Source organism: Zophobas morio, unplaced genomic scaffold (assembly GCF_036711695.1).
Source record: "Zophobas morio isolate AGI-343-1 ecotype UQ-CSIRO unplaced genomic scaffold, CSIRO_AGI_Zmor_V1 ptg000002l, whole genome shotgun sequence".
Lineage (NCBI taxonomy): Eukaryota > Metazoa > Arthropoda > Insecta > Coleoptera > Tenebrionidae > Zophobas > Zophobas morio.
Genome location: NW_026972107.1, coordinates 14,386,630 through 14,411,499, shown reverse-complemented (window position 1 = coordinate 14,411,499; position 24,870 = coordinate 14,386,630). Strand labels below are relative to the sequence as shown.

The 24,870-nt window shown below is 35.8% G+C and overlaps 2 protein-coding genes across 4 annotated transcripts; both read left to right on the top strand.

The window, feature by feature from the left end:
* The first annotated feature begins 613 nt into the window (after positions 1 to 613).
* On the top strand, positions 614 to 6,961 carry LOC135128377 (protein mesh). 3 transcript variants are annotated; one of them, XM_064055303.1, is made up of 11 exons: positions 618 to 1,024; positions 1,102 to 1,230; positions 1,907 to 2,523; positions 2,574 to 2,880; positions 2,929 to 3,189; positions 3,245 to 3,884; positions 3,942 to 4,549; positions 4,603 to 4,739; positions 4,791 to 5,406; positions 6,322 to 6,493; positions 6,588 to 6,961. In XM_064055303.1, the coding sequence occupies exons 1-11, from the start codon at positions 847 to 849 to the stop codon at positions 6,688 to 6,690; spliced, it is 3,768 nt and encodes a 1,255-aa protein (XP_063911373.1). In that variant the 5' UTR covers positions 618 to 846; the 3' UTR covers positions 6,691 to 6,961. The 3 variants fall into 3 exon arrangements, with proteins under 3 accessions (XP_063911359.1, XP_063911366.1, XP_063911373.1); XM_064055289.1 differs by lacking the exons at positions 6,322 to 6,493; positions 6,588 to 6,961 and adding an exon at positions 5,475 to 6,136 and having other exon boundaries at positions 614 to 1,024; XM_064055296.1 differs by lacking the exons at positions 1,102 to 1,230; positions 6,322 to 6,493; positions 6,588 to 6,961 and adding an exon at positions 5,475 to 6,136 and having other exon boundaries at positions 614 to 1,024.
* A 5,511-nt stretch (positions 6,962 to 12,472) lies between these two features.
* Positions 12,473 to 24,776, top strand: LOC135128366 (eukaryotic translation initiation factor 4 gamma 2). The gene is made up of 5 exons (XM_064055279.1): positions 12,473 to 13,690; positions 16,079 to 16,335; positions 19,047 to 19,218; positions 19,273 to 20,126; positions 24,082 to 24,776. The coding sequence occupies exons 1-5, from the start codon at positions 12,823 to 12,825 to the stop codon at positions 24,142 to 24,144; spliced, it is 2,214 nt and encodes a 737-aa protein (XP_063911349.1). The 5' UTR covers positions 12,473 to 12,822; the 3' UTR covers positions 24,145 to 24,776.
* The last annotated feature ends 94 nt before the right edge of the window (positions 24,777 to 24,870 follow it).

Genomic DNA, 24,870 nt, shown 5'->3' with positions numbered 1-24,870 from the left:
GCCCTACATTTTTGAAAATCTTTTTTAGACATCAAGGCCCACAGTTACTTTTTTGAAGTTTTTGATTTGTATTCAAAGCTTAAAGTTTTATATTACTACTATTACGTATTAAGAAGGTACCCTTTTTTGGTAACATTTTCTACTAAAGAAAATTTATGACATCGGATTATTTAATATGTATAAGTCTAAATGAGGTAGTACCACTTTTAGTATTGAGTTTTCACGTAGAAAAACAACTGCGTAAGCTGTGTGATTTAGATACTTGTATCATCTCGTTATCTTTACGATTGTTTCGACACATTTCTGTAAATGTTTACTTGTACGTATTTACTCTTTCGTAAAAATTTTCTCAATTTATTAAATCAGCTCAATGCAATGTGCAAAAACTTTTATAGATTCTTCAGCGATAGTATGTGCTTAACGCCGTTGAAACAATATTAAAATATTTATCTTGGTCCAGATACCCCTCCTAGAAACAAGTGTTTAAAAGCTTTATCAAACTGTGTCAAAGCCCCAAATTCAATTACATATTTACTGTTTACATAAAGCATATTAAATATGTACTTTGTCAAACAAAGCAGGTGCAAGACCTCCAAATTGTTTCAAATAGTTTCCTCCCAGCTTTAATCGGTTACTAATCTTTCAAACACAGTTTTCCAAAAATTTTGCCCAATTAATCGATCCAGAGACAAATAATGTCTCATCGACTCCACCTGCTGTTATCTTATCAGTAATCGTAAAAATGAGCACCTAGTGAATCAGATAGTGCACATATCTAGAGTAGAAAAGAACCATTTTGAGGTACATGTTAGTTTTCTGACTTTGCAGAAAGCGGCACTTGCCGAAATGAAGACGTGTTTAAAGTGTGTGTTTGTGATTTTTGTACTTAGTGTTCAGACTTTCGGTCAAGAAATAAATACTGAAGATGTAGAAATTATTAAAGGACCCCCAGTGGAACAAAGGGCCCCGGATCAACCCCCACCGACGAACGAAGGCGGACCGTTGACACCACAAGATGAAAGAGGTACCCATATGTTACACACTTATTTAGTGTACTGTGTAGATTAGATAGATCGATACTAACACTTATTAATGTTGTAGAAAATCCTGAAACCGAAAGTCCTGAAAGGAAAATTAATACCGACGATGTTGATCTGTTTAAACCACCCGAAGTAGTGTTGCGTTCAGATTCTAAGGGAAAATATATTGACTATAATAGCGCCGAATATGGTTCGTTTGCCTAATTAACCTGTGCTTTGTTTTTGGCTTATCAATGATAAACTCATGGATGATCTACTTATTGCTTCAACTAGCGCCATTTTTCTAGGCGGGGTCGCTTCGCTTAAAGTGCTACAAAAGTCATTTATCTGCTTTCATTTTTGTTTTTTTTTTCAAAAATCACGCAAAATAGCTTGTGTTTTCTGCGTTGGGCATATTTCCACATTTTTTCGTTTTTTGAAATTTGGTACTTTTTTGTTTTCTTTGTTTGTTAAAAATATTATTTCAAGTGATTTTTTTATTATTGGGCACTCATTCAATTTGAAAAAAACTTTTATCTACTTCGCACTCATACTGATAACAAATTTCATAGAAAAGTACGTCGCGACAATAAAAGTGAAACAACATTTTGATAAGTTAAAGTACTATTTATAATTATAAAAGTGAGTCTATTGATCAATTATTTTATCAGTATTTATTTAGTGACGAAATGAGTTCAAAAATGACGAATTAATTTTCCCTTAACCTTTAGCAACTACGCCATCCTTCCTGTCTCTTTGTCTCTCTCATAGATATAGAGATCTCTGGTAAAATGGCGAAATACAACTCACTTTAGATACCATAGTGCCCATAATTTATCCACTGGTTCAATGTTTTTATCTTTTACTTTCACAACCATATTTCTTAGATCCTATGACATCTGACTACGCTCCACCCGAAAACAGTCAAAGAGGTCGAGCAGGAGAAGCTTATGTCATAACGGAACAACGTCTACAAGACATCAGGAAGCATTTTATGTACCCCTACTATGACAAAGGCGGTAATGCTGACAACGAAGGCGATTATCAAAAAGCTATCCAAACATCGACACCTCAAGTGCACAAAAATTTGAACTTCCAGTTGCCATTCTTTGGATTTAGATATAATTACACTAGAGTCTCTCTAAACGGCTACTTGGAATTCAGCGATCCTCCACAAAACTATGAAACTTACCCACTTGTATTTCCCGTCAAAGACTGGCCCAAAAAGAACGACCCTGCTTTCATTGGAATCTTCTACAGCAAGTGTAGGATCGGTAACGTAAGAGTGGAAGATGTAGATCAACGAAAACCTGGAGTATATTTCCGCTTGGAGAGAGATCTGAGGGAAAGAAATGACAGAATGGGGGTGGAAATTCGAGAGAGAGTGAAATGGGATATTAGAGAAGGTGTCATCGGGGCACAAACTTTTGATCCAAAACACGCCATTATTGTAACGTGGAAAAACGTCTCTTTTGCTGGGGGTTTTGCTAATGCGCTATATAGGGTAAAACATCTCTTCATTATAAAAACCGTCGTCGTAACTTATTGTTTTAGACCAACACTTTCCAATTGGTACTTGCGACTGATGAAGTGTACACTTACGCTATGTTTAATTACTTGAATCTTGATTGGACCAGTCACACTGAAGCCGGTGGTGATACTATTAACGGCGAAGGTGGTATTCCAGCTTACGTTGGGTTCAACGCAGGAAATGGTACCAGATCGTATCAATACAAACCCTACAGTCAAAACTCTGTAATTCGTGATCTCAGTGGAACAGGTTTCGGGAATGAAAAACAAGGTCGACATTATTTCCGCATAGACGAGAATATATTACTTGGAAGTTGCAACAAAGATCTTGGTACGTTTTACGGTACTTGTGAAATTTGAATAAGTTTGTGGATTTTAGATGGAGCCAATTTGGATTTGGTGTATGCGCCAGAGAGCGGGAACATGCTTGGTGGAACCGTGGTTAATATCACGGGACCTTGTTTCAAACCAACGGACCAAATTATATGCAAATTCGACACAGAACCTGAAGTATATGGTGTTTATGTTAGTAGCAATAGGGCGATTTGCATCCAGCCGCCTCTCAAGGTGGAAGGTTATATCAAATTTGAAATAGCTATAGGACCTGGAACTTATAAATACAAAGGAAGATACTACGTCGGTAAGTGTGCTAACACCCGGTGTCGTCGGGATAAAAACATGTTTAAATTTTCTAGAAACTCCTGCAACAGCGACCCAGAAAATATTCTTTGATGATATGTCCTATAACGAAAAATCGCCGGCGTCAATTGGAATGACTTGGGAGAAGCAGAATTTAACCATGAATGAAAATGCGGCCCTTCGCATATCACTTTGGGGTTACAGAGAAACCCAAAATCGTCCCGAGTTTTTGTACATTACGGATTTGGCCTCCAACGTCCAGAACACCGGAGCTTATAAAATTATACCATCACAATACAGAAACCGCAACAACGACTTCTTAATCGACATGCAGTTTGGTTTTATTCAGATTAATCTGACTGAATCCATTCCCGTGGAAAATAAATATGGACAAACAGAAGTAAAAATTACCCCTCTGGTTTGGAGTAGACCTATTCCTCTGGCATGGTACTTCGGAGCTCAGTGGGAAAGGAAGTGGGGTACCAACTGGGCCAAACAGCTTTGTGATGTTTGGCTGACTGATGACAGGTACCTCAAGAATTTCGCCAGTGAACTGCCACAGTGCCCTTGTACTCTAGAACAGGCTTTAGCTGACAGAGGAAGATTCATGCCTGATTTTGACTGTGACAAAGATGCCAACCCTAAGTGCTACTTCCATCGACAAGCGGTTCATTGTGTTAAAACAGGATCACCAAGGTAATCTAATTTAACCTTACTTATAAAATTAATAATAAATTCCAAATGTTCTTGTAGTCTTCAAGGTGCCGAACAACAATGTTGTTACGACAAAAACCACTACCTGATGTTGTCGTACGATCAACGCTGGGGCTCTTATCCGCGTCGTTGCCACAATCTAGGTTACATGCCGTGGTACGAAAACACAAAAGTACCTACTCTTTCTCAGTGGTACAACGACATGATACCACGCTTTGTCTGCTGTTTGTGGCAAGAGGAAACGGCAATAGGGTGCGAAACCCTCAGATTTGAAAGACGTCCCACTCAAGACTGTGTGGCATACCAAGCTCCCGGAGTGGCTGGTGTTTACGGTGATCCACATATGATAACTTTTGATGATCTTGAGTACACTTTTAACGGAAAAGGGGAATTCGTACTGGTGCGTTCCGAAAGTATTCGAAACAGACTGGAAGTGCAAGGAAGGTTTGAACAAATGCCAATGAATGCCTATGGTGAAGTTAGAGCCACGCAGTTGACATCTGTGGTTGCTAGAGGAAATTCGTCAACTATTATTGAAGTAAGACAAAGACCAAAAGAAGCTCGATGGAGGTACCACCTTGACGTGTTGGCAAACGGAGAGAGAGTTTACTTTGACCGACCTTCACTCAAGTTCCAACATTTCCCTGGTAAATATATACATACAGTAAAATTATCATCTTACGTAAATTTTTTTTTCAAGGTGTCACTGTATACACACCCACTTATATTTTCAATCAGTCGGAAGTTCTCGTTATGTTTGACTCTGGTGCCGGTGTTGAAGTCGTTGAAAATGACGGATACATGACAGCGCGAGTTTATTTGCCTTGGACCTTTATTGTAATCCTTCACACTAAAAAAACCAACTCATATTTAACCCATGTTTTCTAGAATCAAACTCGAGGTCTCTTCGGAAATTGGAGCTTCGACGTACTGGACGATTTTACGTTGCCTGATGGAACCAGAACTGGAGTTTCAACGAACTTAAATGACATGGAACGCGTTTACAACGATTTTGGCATGCGCTGGATTCTGGATGATGTTGAAGATCCACAGAAAGGTGCCGCTCTTTTCACGAGAGAAAATGGGCAAAGCGCATCTACATTTAATAACAAGACATTTAAACCAGAATTCAGTATGGTGCTCGAAACGCTTATTCCAGAAAATCGTTCTGAATATAGAAACAAAGCGTACGACCTTTGCACTGCGTCAAACTACGACTGTCTATACGACTACGCTATGACTTACAACAGAGATGTGGCACACTTTTCTGCAAACTACAAAGCATCGATTAAATCTCTGAAAGCCACTAATAGAGAAAATATAGTTTCTTGTGGTGTTTTGGAAACTCCTAGATTTGGACGCAAAGATACCTTCTTGTTTGTACCGGGAACAAAAGTTACGTTTGAATGTACGCAAGACTTTATTTTGGTTGGTGATCCAAGAAGAGAATGCTTGGCTAATGGAGAGTGGGATATACCGGAGTATGGATACACAGAGTGTCTTCGTAAGTACAAACTAATTTATTTCTTAAGTATTATTTTTGAGCTCATAATTTAATAAATTCTTAAATAGGGCAACAAGAATATTCGTCGAGAATGGCAGCTATTACGAGTGGCATAATACTTGCGGTCCTTATACCAATAATACTAGTAATCGCTTACGTTGTTTTCATTGTGTGTAAACGATATTCGAACGATAGAAATTCGTGGCAGTACAATGCTGCACCGGCTGAACCGACCACGCGTACCAAGTTGACCGAAGCTAGACCTCTTAGTCCTCCGATGTCGGATGATGAGTATTCGCTTCGTAGTCCAGCCCCTAGCGATAGGTCTAGCACTAGTAGCATGGGTAAAAAAAGGAGAAGTTATGATAAAGTTTACCGAACGCACGAACCCTTAGAAGGTTTACCTGAAACAGATTTTGAAGATAAACCTTGGGACGTGGAATATGACCCCGATAACAAACCTCCACCGAGTCCCACAACTTCTGCTGTGTATACAGAACCTTTTAGTAGCAAACCTGACTTAGTTAAGTTTCAGTCGAATCCGAATTTGAGCGGTCCCCACCGGTTCACTTATAATTCCGATGATTACACGCTGCCTATTAAAAAGAATCGTATAAGTAGTCAGAGCAGCATAATTACTGATGTGTAGTTTCCTAGCATGTGGAATATGCTGTATTTTATTAATATTATTATTATTGTTACAGTTTTTTAATAAACGTTATTTAATTTAGTTTGTGGAAAGTAGTAAATGGTCTATTTCACATGTTAGGAGAAGATGGTAAAATTATTGGTATAAGTGATAGCACCTTTCCTAGATGTGGAATGGATTTTTTACTGTATTTTTTTTGCCATTCCTCGAAAATTCAAATTAAGATTAGCATAAACTAGGATTATAGCATTTTTGTCGTCTCTTAGGGCAACAAGAATATTCACAACGGCAAGCTGGTATTGCTTCTGGTGTAGTTCTAGCAGTTCTAGTACCAATAGTATTGTTGTTTGTTTACATTGCATACAAATTCTTCGAAAGAAAACAAAAAGAAAAAGATGAAGAGGAAGAAGAAGCGATGAACTATGAAGCCCAAAAAAGGTACAAGAAAATAAATTTGCACTTTTTTTAACAAGCAGCTAAATATTAGTGTGACAATATTTTGGAACATATTATTAACTATATAATATTTTAGGGAAGCACAACAGATCGCAGCAAGGAAACTAACAGCTGCTGAACATTTTGATGACGATGCTGCCAGTAGTATTATCAGTGGTAAAGAAACAACGATAGATTAGGTTTTTTTAAACAAAAAATGTACCTAAAAGTGTGTACTTACACAGAATTGAGTTTTTAGTTTTTAGTAAAATATAGATCATTTATTGTTTAATTTACGGTAATAATTTAAAGTATTATGTAGTTAGTAGATCTTAGATTTGTATACGTTAGCTTTTATAAATTTTGTTATCGAAGTGAGCAACGAAACTACCTTGTAAGTGTACCTGTTGTAAAAAATGTCGTATTTCGTATGTATCAATTTTTAATAAATATTAAAACAGTTTTTATCAATTTATTCTACTTTATCTAACTAAAAAAAATAATAAAGTGTAATAATACAGCATGGAGTATAGTTAATAGATAGTAAATGCATAAAAATAATCATAGACAAATCCACTGTCAAAAAGAGCTGAAAACAGAATGAAAATAAAAAAGTATTAAATTAAATTTTAATAGCAATAATTGTACGATTCTTGTCAAATTATACCGGATTTTGGTGATGACTCTTTCGGAAATTCGTGGTATTTTGAAAGAACTAGCAATTTGTGTGTTTTGCATACGTAGTAAAAAGTAAAGTAATAAACTGCGTCACGGTTGATAAAGTGAACAAATGTGTGAAAGTTATCGAAAACGTCTTTTTTCTGAGAAAAAAGTAATTTAGCTAATCTACAGTATTTACTTATGTGGGTGCTATTTTTAGAAATCATGAACTTAACGGAATTTTGAATGATTAATTCGAATTTCGTGGAAGGAAGGAAATCGATCAGCTGTCTAGGGAATTTAGTTGGTGGTGTGGCAATCCTGCGCGAATTCAACTTTCATTGTCGTTTCGAAACTTTTTTGTCTGTCACTAATTTAAAGTACCGTGTGTAATGCTAAAAATCAGTAACTAAGAAATCCAAACTTTTTACACTTCAGCTTTTACGTAGCGTGCGGTTTAAATATTCAGTGGTTTTAATAAAAATTCTAGGTAAAAGTTCCATTCTCTAGAACGTCGAAAGTTACCGATCTCGAACGACAGCGCCAGTCAGTGTTCCCACAAACAACAAGCTACGGCCAGTAAGTGATTTCTTGTGAATTTATACTATTTATTGCGACCTATTTTGCCTTTAGTTGATACATTTGTACAGTTTTTAAGTTTAATCAACTCGGTAAGTTGTTATATTTCGTTGTTTCGCACGTTTATCCACATAAAATTGGCAAAATCAGTCACCTAAAGGACGGAGGTTTTTCTTCCCGAACAATGCAATGCGTCATGTATAGCAGTTTCTAATAGTCGATAAAGAACGTGGAATTTTCGTGAAATTACCACGAGGAGCGTTCCTTTTGGGCAAAACCGCGGCTTCTAGGGTCATGTAGGTCGGGTTTTTCGCATTGCGTGACGGCTTCGTTGCAGCCGACTTGGTTTTTTTCTCGATTCCGAGAATTGGGTTTGCATCTTGCACTTGGCCTAAATTCTTGCAAATCGACTGATTGACATTGAGGCGCGCCGTGGTGACGACGGTGAATTGATTTTCGCCTGTTCGACGTTAAATGTTGAGGTCCTTTGTCCACGAAACCGCCACCTGCCAATGCCCGAGACATCCTTGGTATGTGGCAAGGACCTTGAACGAGCGTTGCATCCCCCCTTCTGGCGGCGGCCGGGTCGTCGACCTGACGTCTTTGTGTGGCCAGGTGTTCTGATGGGGTTCAAAATTAATCCTCACTATTTTACGCCCATCTTACTAAAGTTACATCAGTAGTATTTCCTGATTCGCTACAATTTTTAAAAATGGGTGCGTTTCGCTCCGAAAGAGCTAGGTTCAAAATTTTCCATACGTTCATAAAGCCGCTACATGTACTTGGGGGTCAAAACCATCCAAGGCGGCTTTGTATACATAAACGTCATTATCGTCATACTTGTCAATGTCACTCGACAGTAGCCGCTCAACTGTTCGGTAACAAAAAGTAAAATATAATTATTGCTTTGTTTCTTTGTGTTAACATTGTTGCTTATTGGAAGTTTGTGAAGGGTTTTTCGTTGTGTAATATTGCACTCTTATTAGTCAACACCTTGTTTTAAAGATGTTGTTCGACGAAATAGCCAGAGAACATTGGAATATGGTGAAGGTTGTTGTGGACACACTCACAATTGTAAATTATTTGTTTTGTGGTGCGTTTTTTTAAGTAAAATCCTTTTGAAGTGAATGAAATTTGTCAAAAAGTAACTTGCCACGTTGTTAACACCGAGAAAACGAGGGTTCGGAGTAAGCTGTGACGTCACAAAAAACATAACCCTAAATTTTAAAAAAGTATCGGTGCTTCCAATAGTTGCAATGGATCATTTTATGTTGTTATTAGTTACTTTGGTTTGGGTAATATGGAAGGCAATAAATAAAATATATACGCCATTCATTTAGCCTTATTGGTTGCGCGCGCATGACGATCAGCTGTTTCACGTCACTACTTTTATCAGCACTTTTATGACAGTTTGAAACCATATGCATCAATTTTTTTGTGAATGTTAAGAATTTATTAAAGGGTGGTTGGGAAAACGGATGCAACCTTCTGCCATTTTATTCCACATTGGAATCATATTTGGGATTTTTTGTCCAATTAAAAAAAAAATGGGCGTTGCTTTGCATACTGTTGATAGCACCGCTTGTCACGTGATAAGAATTCATGTCCTGTAATAAAGTGAGAGGTGGCAGTCTACTTTGGAAAAATAAACAATAATAGCTTAATTATTCATATGTAATTAGTAAATTGAAAACAAGTGACATCGATGACAGCTTGCAGTGACACTAGTAACTATAATGTCAGTGACCTAATATACTATACATTACCAAAAACCACAATTACAAGAATTATAATAAACAAAGATAGATAATAATCCGCGGTCTCCTTTTTCATGCAACATTGAATCAGAAAATTTTGAAGGTCGGTTGTAAGGTGGACTCATTCAACTCATGTCTACTATAGTTACTAACCGCACTTGATATATGCTCTGGGTGGGGGAAAATCCGTTTAAAATCGGTGTTATTATGTATTTTAAAATTTAAATAAGATCTTTGTTCTTTTTTTGTTGCCTGTTTGATTGGTATAAAGGACGAATAAAATTAAAAATCTTGGATTAATTACTGTCTTACCAGCCTTTTTTTTTTGTAATTCTGTATAAATATTTTATCATTATAATAACCTTAAATTGTACGTCAACTTTCAGTGTAGTCGGGTCGGTAGTTACTTTTAATAGCCGAAAGTTATCTGGCTACATACAATCTTGAATAACAGTCACCGTACAAACAGGTGGAAATGGGAAAATACATTTTCATGCACGACGAGCTAGGCAACAAAAAAACAAAATAGACACTTGTCCAATTATGCAATACTTCCCTCAGCTGTCGTAGGAGATATAAAAATACTGTAAATTAGATTGTTTTGAATTTTTTATATCGTTTAAGAAGATACAAAGAAACAAGTGGAATGTTACGCATTCTGTAACTCATTTAACAACGTAGACTCAAGCTAAATAAAGAATATTCAATGACATGTTCGTAGTTTTCGCTACACAAAAAAGTGTATAGTAGTGAAATAAGAAGTAAGTCAACGTAGAAAAATGCTGTAAAATTGCACAAATTAGGCCTTGCTCTCAATTCGAAATTTAAAAAACTTCACAAAAATGTAATCAAGATTAAATTTATATAACAAAATGATTCAAACGAACGTTATAATTAGATCAACTGAAGAACAAAAGTATCATTTTCATTTTGTTCACATATTTTGTGATTAAAACATATATATTACATAAAATTTTTATTACTTGATGCCTTTCTGTAGCATTTAGATTGTCGATTGTAAAATGAGTTCGTGGCAGAAACCCAAATTTAAACTAAGGCATCTGACAATTGTTAAATTAAGAGGAATAAAAATAAACATTCTAAGTTAAAGCGTACTTGAATAACAGTTATATAAAAAATATTACCAATTAATGTCAATCATTTGTCGTATGATTCGTGGCGATGAATCAAGCGGAAAAAGCTTTGTTTTGTACACTTAATCGATGTTATTAAATGCAGCACAAAACATGCCGATGCATTTTATCTACAACATAATTTTGTAGAATTAATCTCTGTTTATTTAACAGTGCCGGTTGTATTGTTTTATTATGCTTTATCATGTGAGTTCTTCTTATCCGCTTTTTTAATAAAGCACAAAATTATTTCTTCGTAAATTGCACTTGGCTTGGAACAAGGGCCGTGGGAAAAGTAGTTGTAAGGTAATTACTTATATAAAAACATGCGCTGGACCGTGCACAGAAATAAATTATTATCATTGCCGTTAGTAAAATACATAGATGTATGGTACACCGACTCTTGACGTTTATAATTATTATAATTGGGCGTTTTTGGGGTTCAGGTGCTTAAAGTTTGTAGAGTTCACATTTCACGCACTTTTTTACCTCTCAACTTTTAAATTGTAAGACAGAGAGTGTTTTATTATTATTCAACTGTCAGTCACAATTTGTATAAAAATGTGGACACTAAAACGAATCAACACAAATAACTAATTTTGAAAGGTTGAAATTTATAATTGGAGTTTTTGGTCATGACTTAAGTCTAGTTTGTACTCCAAAGTCACTTAAGTGTGATCATTAGGAAACTCAGCCTTGCGAAAAACATTTTTCAGCGTTAGAATGCCTGCACTTATTAATAATTAATACATTTACCAAGAAATTACTGTTCAAGACCTTATACGGTGTCAGGCAAACATGAACATGAACATTTTTTAAATAAAAGAATGAGAGAAAATACCCTGCGTTTTTAATGTTTTTGTACGTATACATAAAATCCAGACTTTTCAACCCATGTTTCGAACGTGTTAGAATTCATGAATCTCCTCTCTCTAAGCTGAAATCCTATAGAGACGTCGTGGAATGCAACGCAATAAACCTCGTCTTTTGTTCTGCAACACGTCGACGATGCAAAATGTTGGACTTACAGTTTAAGACCGAATTCCATGACACATTATACATTACAGTGACAAGGTCAGCTTGAGATTAAGGTCTTGGTGTCCGACAGCATCTAGCATTGTTCTAAGAATCACTGGCACGTGTCGTGTTTGAACCATGGACCGTAGTGCAGTTTTACATTCCGAATAATCTCAGGGGTTTCTTACTTTATATATTTCAACATCTTTGTGAAACTTCAGATAAAAACAATTTGTTTTTTGATAGCCAGAAAATTCCGAAAGGCTAATCAATATGTATGTGTTTTGATATTAGTGTTGTTCACCTCTCGCTGCACTGAAATCTTTACTTGAGACGCAGTCACTTGATTTCGTTAATCTATACTTGAGTTTCAAGTATACAGACCACCTCGTTAAGTTTTGTAGTTCGAACGCGGAAACTTGCCTATACTTATGAGTTTAAATTTGATATTGTATACTTATTTTATACATGTCAATATGATGTACAATTTTTAAAGATAGTAGCTATATGTACTACAGTTAAGTACGGTCGGGCTATTGAGAATTGAAATAGGCTCTTGAATTTGGTTGACTTTTTTTACCTTTACTTATGTTCCTTTTAACATTATTAACCCTTCGTTTATAAGAAACATGAATTAACTTTGTTACGCTGCTTGAATTATAACATGGAAGTAATATGAAACGAGGGAAAGTTTTTTGGAGCAATACTGACTGTACTAATAAGCATTGTTCCCTCTTTTTATGATACTTCGATTGTGTGTGTTAAATCTTTAAATGTTAATGGTTGTAAAAAACTATGTTGTACAGGTAGCGGAGGCCGTATTGCCTGACTGAATTTGAACTGGTGCGAAGCGAGAGTTTTCGAGGCGCGCCCGATCACCACCACGACGGAGAGCCCCAGGCAGACGGGGCCACAAGCTCGTAATTCGGGGAAGGACGCTGTTCCCCCCGTGAAGCGACGCTGGGTCCCTCCATCAACATTGCGACGTCAAGATGCGCTCACCCCCGAGTCTCGTAACGACCTCGTCTTCCGCAAGGTGCGTGGCATCCTCAACAAGCTCACCCCGGAGAAATTCCAGAAGCTGAGTGATGACCTGCTCCGCATCGAGCTCCATTCGAGCGTCATCCTAAAGGGCGTCATCCTGCTCATATTCGACAAGGCCCTCGACGAGCCAAAGTACTCGTCTATGTATGCACAGCTGTGCAAGCGCCTGTCCGAAGAAGCCCCCAATTTCGAACCCGACGAAAGCGCGTGCACCTTCCGCCTTCTGCTGCTCAACAAGTGCAAAGTAGAATTCGACAACCGCGCGGCGGCTTTGGAATCCAGCAGCACCGGCGTCAACGAGGAAGATGAGGAGCGTCGGCAGGTCGCCAAGCGCAAGATGCTTGGCAACATCAAGTTCATCGGCGAACTCGGCAAGCTGGAGATACTCTCTGAGGGCATCCTTCACCGCTGCATCCAGGAACTACTGGTGCGCCGCGGTGACGATCCTTCCGAGGACTTGGAGTGTTTGTGTCAAATCATGCGCACCTGCGGTCGCATTTTGGACTCGAGCAGGGGCCAGAAACTCATGGATCAGTACTTCGATCGTATGAAACTGCTCACGGAGAATTCAGATTTGCAGCCCAGGATTCGTTTCATGTTGAAAGACATAATCGACTTGAGACAGGATGGGTGGGTGCCGAGAAAGGCGACTGTTGTGGAAGGCCCCATGCCCATCAACCAGATTAGACCGGCGGACGACGATCGGCCGGGATTCAGAAGAGATCGCACTCACCACGACAGGGACAGCGAAAGATCGAACATCTCGGAGCTGTTCCGTCATCCGATGAAGACCAGAAGCGGCCTCAACGACATGATCATGAGCATGAATTTGACACCTTCCTCGCCCAATCTCATTCCTACGAACACTTTCGGTTCCAACGGCTTCGGGAACCAACGCGACGGAGGATTTCGCGGACACAACAACCAACGCAGCGGATACAACAACTATAACACTAGCCAACGTGGACAGTACAAGCACAACCAGAACAACGCCAACTCGCAGTACAACCGTAAGCATACTATTTTCGCTTCATTAACAAATATATTAAGAGTCCAGTCATGCTGTCACTATTACGAGACTTCGAGGTATAAACATTTCAGAACGACACGTCGTCATTCTCGTTAGATTATAACTTTTCTGTATACTACAAGTAATGAACCTCATTACCGCACTAATACGATCATAAATATCGAAGCGATTGGACAGAACGAACAGAACACAAATATGCTCAAATTTCAGGGTTGTATATAACGTCATCAAGATTTCGAAGGGGATAAACATAAATTTTGAATTGGCATGCTTTGATAACCTTAAAACGTTTTCAAGATCCCAAACCATACTGTTTTACAGTTTCCAAGTTAAGTTGTATTATTAATATGTTTTTGTACAGTTTTGATTTTTTTGTTCTAAAAATCTGGATGACCAAGGTAAATGATGAAAGCGGATTCATGAACCACGGGTATAGAAATATGCTATTTTAGAAAATTTAAGTAGGATTTACTTTGCAAAATTTTGAGAAGACGCTAAATTGTGGGTGAGGGGACTACTTAGTATAGCTAAATTACATCTAAAATCTCACAACGGCCACTCCGGTAGTTTTGGAGATTATCATTTTAGTAAAATCTACAACAAACGTACAAGTGGAGAAGTATGTTATTGTATAAAATTTAAATAACATTTACTTTTGTTATTTTTGATATATGATCAGACAAATTGTAGTCAGTTTCTTATCATCTACACGATGTTTTCGTATTCTAGGGGGCATGAAACGTCAAGAAAACAAAACTAGCGAGTCGCCAGATGGACTCGATTTAATAGTTCCTCGCCTTACGCTCGGAAAGTAAAAATAGGGAGTTTCAACTCATGACATTAAAAGTCAACTGCATTAGGTTTACAAACACAAACAACAACACCTCAGTTAAATTTATTGCAGAGTACATCTACTACGTCCCTATTCGAAATTTACATACCTCCAAACATTTATAATTTATGTTGTTACGGATTAAGATTCATTAATTCTTATTAATGAAAAACTCGTTAATGCATTGATTTAAAATATGTTGGATAATTAAGTCAGATATTGGGTGCGTAAACAAAAATGCTTTGTAAATGTTTATAACACCTACAGGTTAAAAATATGAATTATGATAAGATTTAAAACAATATGAATATGATAAGGTTTGATAAGGAAAAGAACGAAGAAGAAAGTTGATCAAAATTCTACGCATTATCAGAGTTACCACCTCACCACGTTTTTGTTTAGAATGCATATCATCGAAATTCGTTAGAGTAAATTGTGACGAAAAAGTTCATTTACCTGTTAAAAATTTGTATTTATTAGCTTTTGATAAGATCTTTGTATCCTTATTTACAATCACCCCTGTGTTTAGATTTGATTTCGTCGGCGTTTTGTTGTCATGTTGTTGCGAAACAATCTCTGATAACGCTATTTGACGGGCGAGTTGCTCATAAACAAGACCAGTTCAAAAATATAGCGTCACTGCTTTTAATAAATGATCTTAAAAGTCATTAAGTTGTCTGCCAACAAAGTGCATTCGTGCGTACCTAGCAAATATGCCGTTAAAAATTACTAGTTGGATAGTATTGGGTCGAGTACGCCAGAAAATATTGATGAGAGAAAAATCGGCGATGTGTTAATTACTTTAAGTTCGTTCCTCGTCATGGGTTATTAATTGCGTACAGTCTTAGAAAACACGATTATATTGCTTTCTACGGTTGTTAATTTTGCTGTTTCATTAAAAATTAATAAAACAGGCTTCGTTTCTTGGTTTTTCTTTCTAAATAATTATACCAGGATGAAGAGGCTTCCGAGTACTTGCTTTTTCTTTAAAAATACGCCCACAGTGGCGTCGATGTTTCCTGCTTTATTCTCAGACGCCATTCATGAAAGCGTGTGTATGCAGTTATTTTTGTTGATTTTCCTGGAAGCTGCAGGCACTTCAATGCACTCAGCTTCGGAATCGTCACCATATACACCGTATGAGTTGTTTCTAATTTTAAAGTTTCAACTTTAGCAAAACTTACTATTGTTGCCATGACAATTGTTACACGTTAGAAGTTAATATTAATTTAAAAAAGTGCTTCTATTTCAAAATGTCAGCTGTTTGGCTCTGATTTCGGATTCTAAATGACGCTAATTTTGTAACCACTGCGAAAAATAGCCATTTCCTCGAAGTAAATGTCACAGTTGATAAAAGAATTGAATAACTGATTTATTACACTGATACTGCCTGGTTTTTATTTTTTGCGGTAATTAAATACAAACGGTGTTAATTTATATTGATTTTTACCTCGAAGTCTCATAAAAATTTCTTGCACGTTCGACCAACTCAAACAATGTGCTGATGATAATAATCATCGATTTATGTATTTCTAGAGTCCAACAAAGAAATCGCTCCGCGCTTCAAGAAGAACCTAATTTTGCCCAAGGAAGAAATCGAAGATGTCGAGTTGAGACCTACGTCGATGCTTTTCAATAAAGCGTCGGTTAAAAGTAATAACATAATGAATAGTCGTACGATTGAGCCTACTTTTACTCAAACCATGAAACAACCACCGCCTGCCTTACATAAAGAACCGTTACCGATTAAACAAGTAAGCTCCGAGAAACCGAAACAATCTAAGAAAGATAAGGTACGTTCTTTCGGTTTATTTTTTTCAGAAACTGTTAACGTGTCCAAGGTTACACATAAATTTTGCATCGTTGCAAATTGTTTTTGATGTTCATATTAAGTCAGATAATTTCAAGGTAATGCATGGTAAAATTGTGTTACCTTGCAAATTATCGTCACTACCTTGACTGCTCAATGTCTGGTTGTTGTAACTTTAGAATTGCCGTCACGAAACGTGGTGGTTACGCTTTTATTGATTTATGGGTGCATTAATTGTTTTCTCTAATTCGAAATAGTTGCTACATTTTTAAAAGTGTAAAAATTTTGGTGGGGGTGCAAATTTGTATTTAGGAAATTTTAGTAACAATTAGGAAACAAAAATTTAACAAAGAGTTGATTTTGAATGGAAAATTTAAGAGTATTAAAATTATATTGTACAGTAACAGTTGTAAAAATGTGAAGTTTTTAACAATCGTGTTAAAAGTGAGCATTACAAGATGTTTGCAGTTCCAAATGTCAATTAAGAATATGACATTTTTTATTTCTTTCATTTCTCGAACGATAACACTCAAAGCAAAGCAAAGTGTCATAGATAAATATTTTGAAGCCTGATTAACATAGTTCTAGGAAGATGTTGGTATAGAGATCAATTTTAGAAAGTGCTTTATTTACTTTAACGACTTGGTGGTTTACGCAAATATTTTTCTTCTGTATATTTGAAAGAAAAATCACTGTGAACCGATTCGCAAAAATTCGTAGAAAACAAAGTTTGCTAGTAAGTTACAGATTTCATTATTATTATTTTCTTTACTGTTTCTAGGCCAGTAATAATTACGGTGAATGTTGCTCTTATTTCTGGGAAATTAGAGAAAGTAATCGCCATAAATCAAATTTTATGCATAAACTCAGTTTATAGCTTAATACTTGTTTAAGTAATAAAACATACATGTCTATAAAATTTGGGTTTTCAGTTTTAAATCATTTCATAGCTGACACTACATTACGTGGAATTGAAATAAAATAGTGCATTAGTTCACGTTCCCAGAGTGTCCATAATTTCTTATAAATTCGCACACAAAACTTAGTGATAAAGTGATTCTCAACAAAAGTCTACAATTATTTGTTAAAATGTTGAAGGTTTACCCACTGAATTTAAGTATTAAAATAAAATGACAATTTCAAAACAGTCAATTTTGGCTGTAACGAACTCCAGTAGTGTTTTTTATAAAAATTTGTAATTAATACCAATACATACATTCAAATTAATAAATTTTTGAGATTGAATTAGTTCAATAAATAAAAACAGAACAGTTCTAGTAACTCTCTAAACTAATAATACAACACGACCTTTTTAAAAAATTAGTTGACTTAACCATTGAGATAAAAAACGTTGGGCTGTGGCATTAAGTTATAAAGCGACTTTAGAAATGTTGAATATTAGTTGTTAGTCCTACTACAGTTACTACGATTAATTGCACAGATCATACCACCGGGTGCCTATTAATGTTTATGATTTTTTGTCAGGTTAACAACCTATTTAAAATTTTATGATTGCATACTTGATTTTCAAAGTGACATTTATGACACCTCCCATCATCTCAACCAATCAACACGTTTCTTAGGCGTGCTCATGCCAGATTTGACTACTGTGAACTGACGTACTAGCACGGATGCCAATAATTCGGAATTGCCAACACAAAAATTTCCTTCAATTAGTAATAGTCACCCCGTATTAACTTGAAACTGTTACCACACTGTACTGTGGTTAAAATTACGTTCCTGGGTGTGGTTATGATACGTAAATCTCTAAATTTTATCTTAACAATGCTTTATAAAATTTTTGTATAAAACTTTGTATGAAACTCTTACCAAGTTTATTAAAATATATATATATATATATATAGTATACAACGTGAATGTTCTGGATGCCACTACACAAATTGAATTTGACTGATGACATTTACTCTCGTGCTCGTCACTTGACATAACCGTGTCTGTAAATTTTGTCTTAATTTCCATCATTGTGACCACGATTCTGACTGAGGGCTTTATTGTAGACACATTGACAAGGATGTTTTCAAATTCACTTCTTCTAGCATGTTTATTTTTGTTGAGTGATATTTAGATGGTATAAAATTTATTCAGTTTTTAGAACATATTCAAAATAATTTGTGACACAAATTTTGTATTAAAATTTTGAAATTGTTATCGTGTCGAACGGCTTTTAAGATTTTTATTCAAAACTTTACCTCAGAAATTAGAGGCTATGAAAAGCTTTTCAAAAGTATGACAGAGAATATAGCAGTTGCATGCCATTTTTTCCTGAAAAAAATCTACTATAGATTTTTTTGTAATTGATTCAATTTTCATGTCGACTGATCGTTCAAATTACTGGAAAATTGCTACCTGTGTCATTGATGCGGAAAAGGTCTATTTAGGAACATCATAATTCATTCTAGTACTTCCGGTTTCATTGAAAATGCAGATAACCTTTGTTTTTTGATTTAAAAAAAAATTGGAACTTTTTATAGCAGTGTTATCTTAACAACAACGTAAAACTGATGTCAGGTTATGTAATACAATTTTAAAATTGCGAGCATTTTTTAATAAAATCTACGAATAGTATTTATTGCAGAAAATTTGTTGCGTCGCTCAAATAATGTTTTTACTTAGAACTAAAAAATTTTTGAAAGTCTTTGAAATAAACTTAACCATTAATGGTTGTTTTGTTAGGGCCCGACGAAAGATGAAGTACTCAAGAAGTTTGCAACCCTTTTGGACGAGTATTGGAAAGGCGATATCGATCTCAAGCAAGCCATTAACTTGTTTAAAGAGCATAAAGTTCCAGACAAATTCGCCAAGGATGTTATGTTGCACGGTTTGTCGATTGCTTTAGACAAGTCAGGTAAGTACCATCCATGGTTAATTATTTCACGACCTCATTTATTTTAATGGTTAGATGTAGAACAGGAAAAGTTAATTAAACTGCTAAGCAGTTTAAAAGAAGAGAACGCGATCAATGGCAACACCCTCCAGGACACCTTCAAATCCTTATGCAACGTCTTAGACGAGCGAGAAAACGAAATAGAGAAAGCGACAAGCGCCGTGGCCTTCCTTTTCTCGATCGCCACCACCGAGCATTTGACCTCCTTGTCAGAAGTGGCTTCGCTCACCGACAACGGTGCCCACTATCCCCTGTTCTTGCTCGTCTTGCAGCACCTCCACCAGAAACGCGGCAAACAGGAACTCACCGAGCTGTTCAACAAGAGCAAGGTGAACCTGCTGACTCAGCTTCCCGAGAGCGACAAGACCAAGGAGCGGCTGTCCGAGATTCTGGAGGAGCGCGATCTGACATTCTTGTATCCTCTGCTGCGCATCCAAGCCGAATTGGCCAGGCAGCTGAACGCCGATCCCAATCCGCAGTCATACTACAAGTGGATCAAGGAGAATTTGGATCCGAGCAACTTCAGTGATGCCGGATTCATCAATGCTCTTATGACCGTGCTTTTGAAGTATATAACGCAAGAAGCGGCCGCCAGCGGCGATGATAAAGCCGTCGCGGAGAAGGAGAAGAGCATGCTGGAGCGTTACCAGCCGATTTTGCACGCGTTCTTAAGAGAGAAACTCTCACTTCAACTTGTGGCCGTGTATTCTTTGCAGGTGCATTTTTACTCGTTAAATTTCCCGAGGGGACAACTTCTCAGGTGGTTTATGGCCCTCTACGATCTGGAGATCGTCGACGAAGAGGCCTTTCTTAATTGGAAAGAGGATGTCACTGATGCATATCCCGGAAAGGGACAAGCTTTGTTCCAGGTAATTTTACATTACATTATGGTTTTTTGTGGACTAAAATTTTGATTTCGTTCTTTTTACAAATACTGCCTGTTACACAGGGTGAATATAAAACAAGTGTGACAAGTCAAATAGTTAATATCAATTGGTAAGATCGATTTATAAACTTGGCGCTGTCGTAAGATAAATACGCAGCGAAGGTATGCGTCGTTTATATCATCCGTTGAAAGTTGGCACATCGTTGGTCGTCAAATTGCGGTAGTGTGCAGTGCTGCCAACTTGAATGAAAATCCCCTAAAGTAGGGGGGATATTTTTCTGATTGACAGTACTGATTCCATGAAAATCAGATTTTGATAAAATGAGGTCCACTTACGAAGCTATTTAATCACCTGTTCACCTAAACCCTCATATTTTAAATACTTGCCGTCATTTTCTACACCGTAACTTTTTGTCAGTACCTATGCATTGTTGAAAATAGTTCTCGACGTTTAAATCAACAAAATTTATTGCTACTCGTCTCAAGAACAGATTGTATTATAACTACAAGGGCTTACATTTTGCCCTTTTTTCTTAATGTGTGTAGTCTTCTTTACACAACAAGAACAGTAAGACATGTTTAAAATGGTAAATTTTTGTAGGAAAGTATCGATTTTGCAATTGGGCTCCGCCCGTCGATCTGTCAACGAATGAAAAATTCATCACAATTGAGCTTGGGATGGATATGGGTGGGGTTTAATTTTTGGCTTTTTTTTTCCTTAATATACCTAGTATTCTTTGAAAAACACGGCACTCAAAAACATGTTTTTTATTTCTTGTGGAGAAATAAGGATTTTGAAATTAAGCTCCGCCCCCTTGGCTCACGACCAATAAAAAAATTATCACAATAGAGATAGGCCTATTTTTTTCCCTTAACATCTGTAGTCATTTTTTCACAATGGAAAACTTAAAACATGTCTAAAATGGAAAATTTGTATAGGACAACATCGATTTTGCAATTACGCTCCGCCCCTCGGTCTAACAACGAATGAAAAATTCATCACGATTGAGAGCGAGACGGATGGGTGGAGCTTCTCTTTTGGTTTTCTTTTTTAATTAATACAATTAGTTTTATTTGTATAACACGATTACTCAAGAATTAATAATAACTTAACACTTAATAACTTATTTCACATGCTAATTTCTCGTAGAAAACAAGGATTTTACAATTAAGTTCGGCCCCTCTGCTTATGACGAAAAAAAAATTATCGGAATTGAGATAGGGTGGGTGGGCGGGGCATATATTTTGCCCCCTTTTTTTTTGTTAATATAAATTTTCACAACAAGAAACTTAAAACATGGTTAAAATGGTACATTTTTGCAAGGAAATATGGATTTTGTAATTACGGGGCGGAGCTTAATTACAAAATCAATATTTTCTTATACAAATTTTCCATTTTAAACATGTTTTAAGTTTTATGTTTCTTTTTTTTTTTGTATTCTTATTTTTTTTACAAGAAATTATAAACATGTTTTTGAGTATCGTGTTGTTCAAATAACACCAAAGTATTTAAAGAAGAAAAAGGCAAAATATAAACCCCGCCCACCATCTCAATTGTAATGATTTTTTTTTATTCTTGAAAACTTAAAACATGTTTAAAATTTTTATAGGGAAGTACGGATTTTGCAATTAGGCTCCGCCCCTAGGTCTGGCAACGAATGAAAACTTCATTACTACATGTATTGCTGGGGGCTTGATCTTTGGCTTAATTTTTTCTTAATATACATAGTATTCTTTGAACAACACGATACTCAAAAACATGTTTTTAATTTCTCGTATACAGTAGCGGTCATTTCTACGGAACCACTCGATAAAAAGTCAAGTTGGTAGCCCTGTCATCTAGTACTATACGCCGAACGCGGTTGGTAGTGGTAGTTGACATGACAATCGAAACTAGTACAACACGAATGTTTCGGTTGCCCTCAGCTATGCCGTACTGTATCCCGTGCAGACTGTATGTTCTGTGCATCTATTTATTAAAATAAAATATCTACATTGACAATGGGGCCATCTAACCTGTCAAACTTTTGACACATATGTTTTCCCCCAGAAACCCGTCAAGGTCACTTACACCAAACAAATTTTGAAAATTTACACTAGGGAGTGGTTCTATAGAAAAGATCGCGACTTTAGAAATAAGGATTTTGCAGTTAAGCCCCGCCTTCTTGGCTCACGACGAATAAAAAAAATCATCACAATTGAGATAGAGCGGGTGGGCGGGGCTACATTTTTTAATTTTTTTTTCTTAATATGTGTAGACTTAACTTACTTCGACAACAAGAAACTTAAAACATGTCTTAAATGGTATTTTTTGTAGTAATCAACTTAAATCCGCCACTTTTCTTCTACAACGCCATTGGGAACAGAGACTTTATGTATATGTATTTAAAGTCTCTGATTGGGAACAGCAACTGCAACGGAAACTTTAACGGTATTTTATAATTACCTTGAATAAAATATGCAGTGGACTTTTTTTTTTAAGAGAAAAATATTTCTTCTGCTTTGACAAATCCAAAAGAATGTTTTTGCCACAAATCAAAAATACTACATAAATAGTGTATGTAGATATTAATTTTTTTTCTTCAGTTATTCGATTTGCAATTGTTCGAGTTTTCAAATTTAATTTTTTCAGTTTTTCAATTTTCCAACCTTTGGATTTATAGTGAGTAATCAAAAGCTGATAAGCAAGTCCAGTGGCGTTTTATTATTCACTTTAATGGCTTTTTTATTTATTGTGCCGCAACTTTAAGTAGGATTTTATACTTCAACGTTTATTATTTATTTAAAAATCATACATCTTCTTTGTTATTGCTTTTTCGCTTGTCAAACCATGTTTTCCACTTGTAAATGTAATTTACGATGTTGGTCATTGTTGTGTTGTTTTTAATATGTTAAAATTATCATTGTTATTAATTCCAACAGTCAACAAATGTAATGAAGGAAAATTTTCAAGGTTATTTGAACTGCTTAGTTAATTCAAACCACTCGGTGTCCAAAATAAAATTTGTTTTAAATTAAGATCTAAATCAGATTAATAAAACACCGTTTTCTAGCAGTTCAAAGAATTTACATGTTTTAAATATAATCGCAAAATTACCACAAGATCGAGAAAAAAAGTCCTCCAGCTCTCTTTGAAATTTAATGTAAAAAAAAATGATAGTAACACCAACGCTTTCCTTGTGCTTGTTAATCAACTTGACATTTATGGTCAAATAAATGCAATGCCAATGCCGTTATTTTAAACATAAATTCCATTAAAAAAAAGACGACTTTTTTTCGATCATATTGTATCTATAAACATAACCAAATCAATTCCATTGATTACTTGCATGTGTTTTTTAACTATGACATGACGGTTAAAAAATAACACAGAAAACAGTCCGGTCGCGTGTATTTATTAAAAATTAATGGAAAATTACAAGTCCGAAGTACCACCTATATACAATTGATTTCACAGCCAACTCTAACTTGTTTTATTTTTTTAAAGTAACAGCAAAAAACAATGTTGGTTTTATATAAATCAGGTTTCTTTTCGGGAAATAAAATAGGTACTGAAGCAAAACCATTTCTGTTAACAACGTGACATTACATATATCCCTAAATAAAGTTTATGTCGTAATTAAATGCAAGTATTTACAATTCATTTCATTCAACGACAGTTTTATTGTCTTGCTGTTTTATGGCTCTTTGTGATAATGTAAAATAATAGCCAGAAATAGACCATACATTTTTTTTGTCAATTGTTTCAATGTAAAGGTTTTTTTTTCTAACAACAATGATTCACAAAACCCTCTGTGTAATAAAACGTCTGCGTTGGTGACATTGAACAATTACACATTGAAATTGTCTGCAATTCTGAGTTAACTCTGGTGAAATTGTTTTAAAATGCCTGAAATTTGTCAGTACAGTACACAAATTTTTAATTATGTTTGTTACAGGTAAATCAGTGGCTAACATGGTTGCAGGAGGCCGAATCTGAAGAAGAAGAGGGTGAAGATTAGATCGGCGTCATGCCGTACGCGTCGATCACTTAGGAAAAGTTAAAGTAATTTAAGTTATTAAATACACGCAGGGACTCCAGTCCTGTATTTTCTTTGTTTTTGGTGTCGACAAAGGTTTCTGTAGTCCGTTAACATGTCGTTAAGCCTCGACGAATAATGTTTTTCATTGTTTTCCGCGCCGAATAACTTCTAGTTGGAATTGTACAACCTACTGGCTGTTAGTTTCTGTGCGTGAATGGTTTTTATAATCTAATTTTAATTAATTGAATAATAGGAAAAGTGATTTAGATCTGTAAGTTTATATACCTATTGCATGATTGCCACCTAAATTGAATGTGACGTGGTCCAGTATTGTACCCGCACCTACCACTCTTGACTGTGTTGATAAATTAATGATTATACTTCATGAGCTTTTCAAACTATAATATATACTTTTATAACAATGTGTTCTCTGTTTATGTAATTGAATGTCCTATTATTTTTATTTTTCAAGTATTTTGTTATAAATAATAGTTAAATTCCCAATACACTTAGATTAGTCAGTGTTTCACATAAATTATAAATCATGTCCTGTGAATATGATTGTGTTAATAAACTATTCGGTGGTATTTTGCTATCGACGTAAATTTTAATGTTCGATTTTTTACCTCACTTCCTTCGGTTTATTAAATGCTATTATCAAAATTGTGCCACGTTTGCTACCAAATTTCGAAAAAAGTCAAAATC

Bases quoted from the DNA above. Each gene is read 5' to 3' on its own strand.
- LOC135128377 (XM_064055289.1), top strand. From the start codon at position 847: ATGAAGACGTGTTTAAAGTGTGTGTTTGTGATTTTTGTACTTAGTGTT. The intron at 1,025-1,101 runs GTACCCATATGT...TTAATGTTGTAG, and splicing joins GACACCACAAGATGAAAGAG to AAAATCCTGAAACCGAAAGT. The intron at 3,190-3,244 runs GTAAGTGTGCTA...TAAATTTTCTAG, and splicing joins CAAAGGAAGATACTACGTCG to AAACTCCTGCAACAGCGACC.
- LOC135128366 (XM_064055279.1), top strand. From the start codon at position 12,823: ATGTATGCACAGCTGTGCAAGCGCCTGTCCGAAGAAGCCCCCAATTTC. The intron at 13,691-16,078 runs GTAAGCATACTA...ATGTATTTCTAG, and splicing joins CGCCAACTCGCAGTACAACC to AGTCCAACAAAGAAATCGCT. The intron at 20,127-24,081 runs GTAATTTTACAT...TGTTTGTTACAG, and splicing joins AGGGACAAGCTTTGTTCCAG to GTAAATCAGTGGCTAACATG.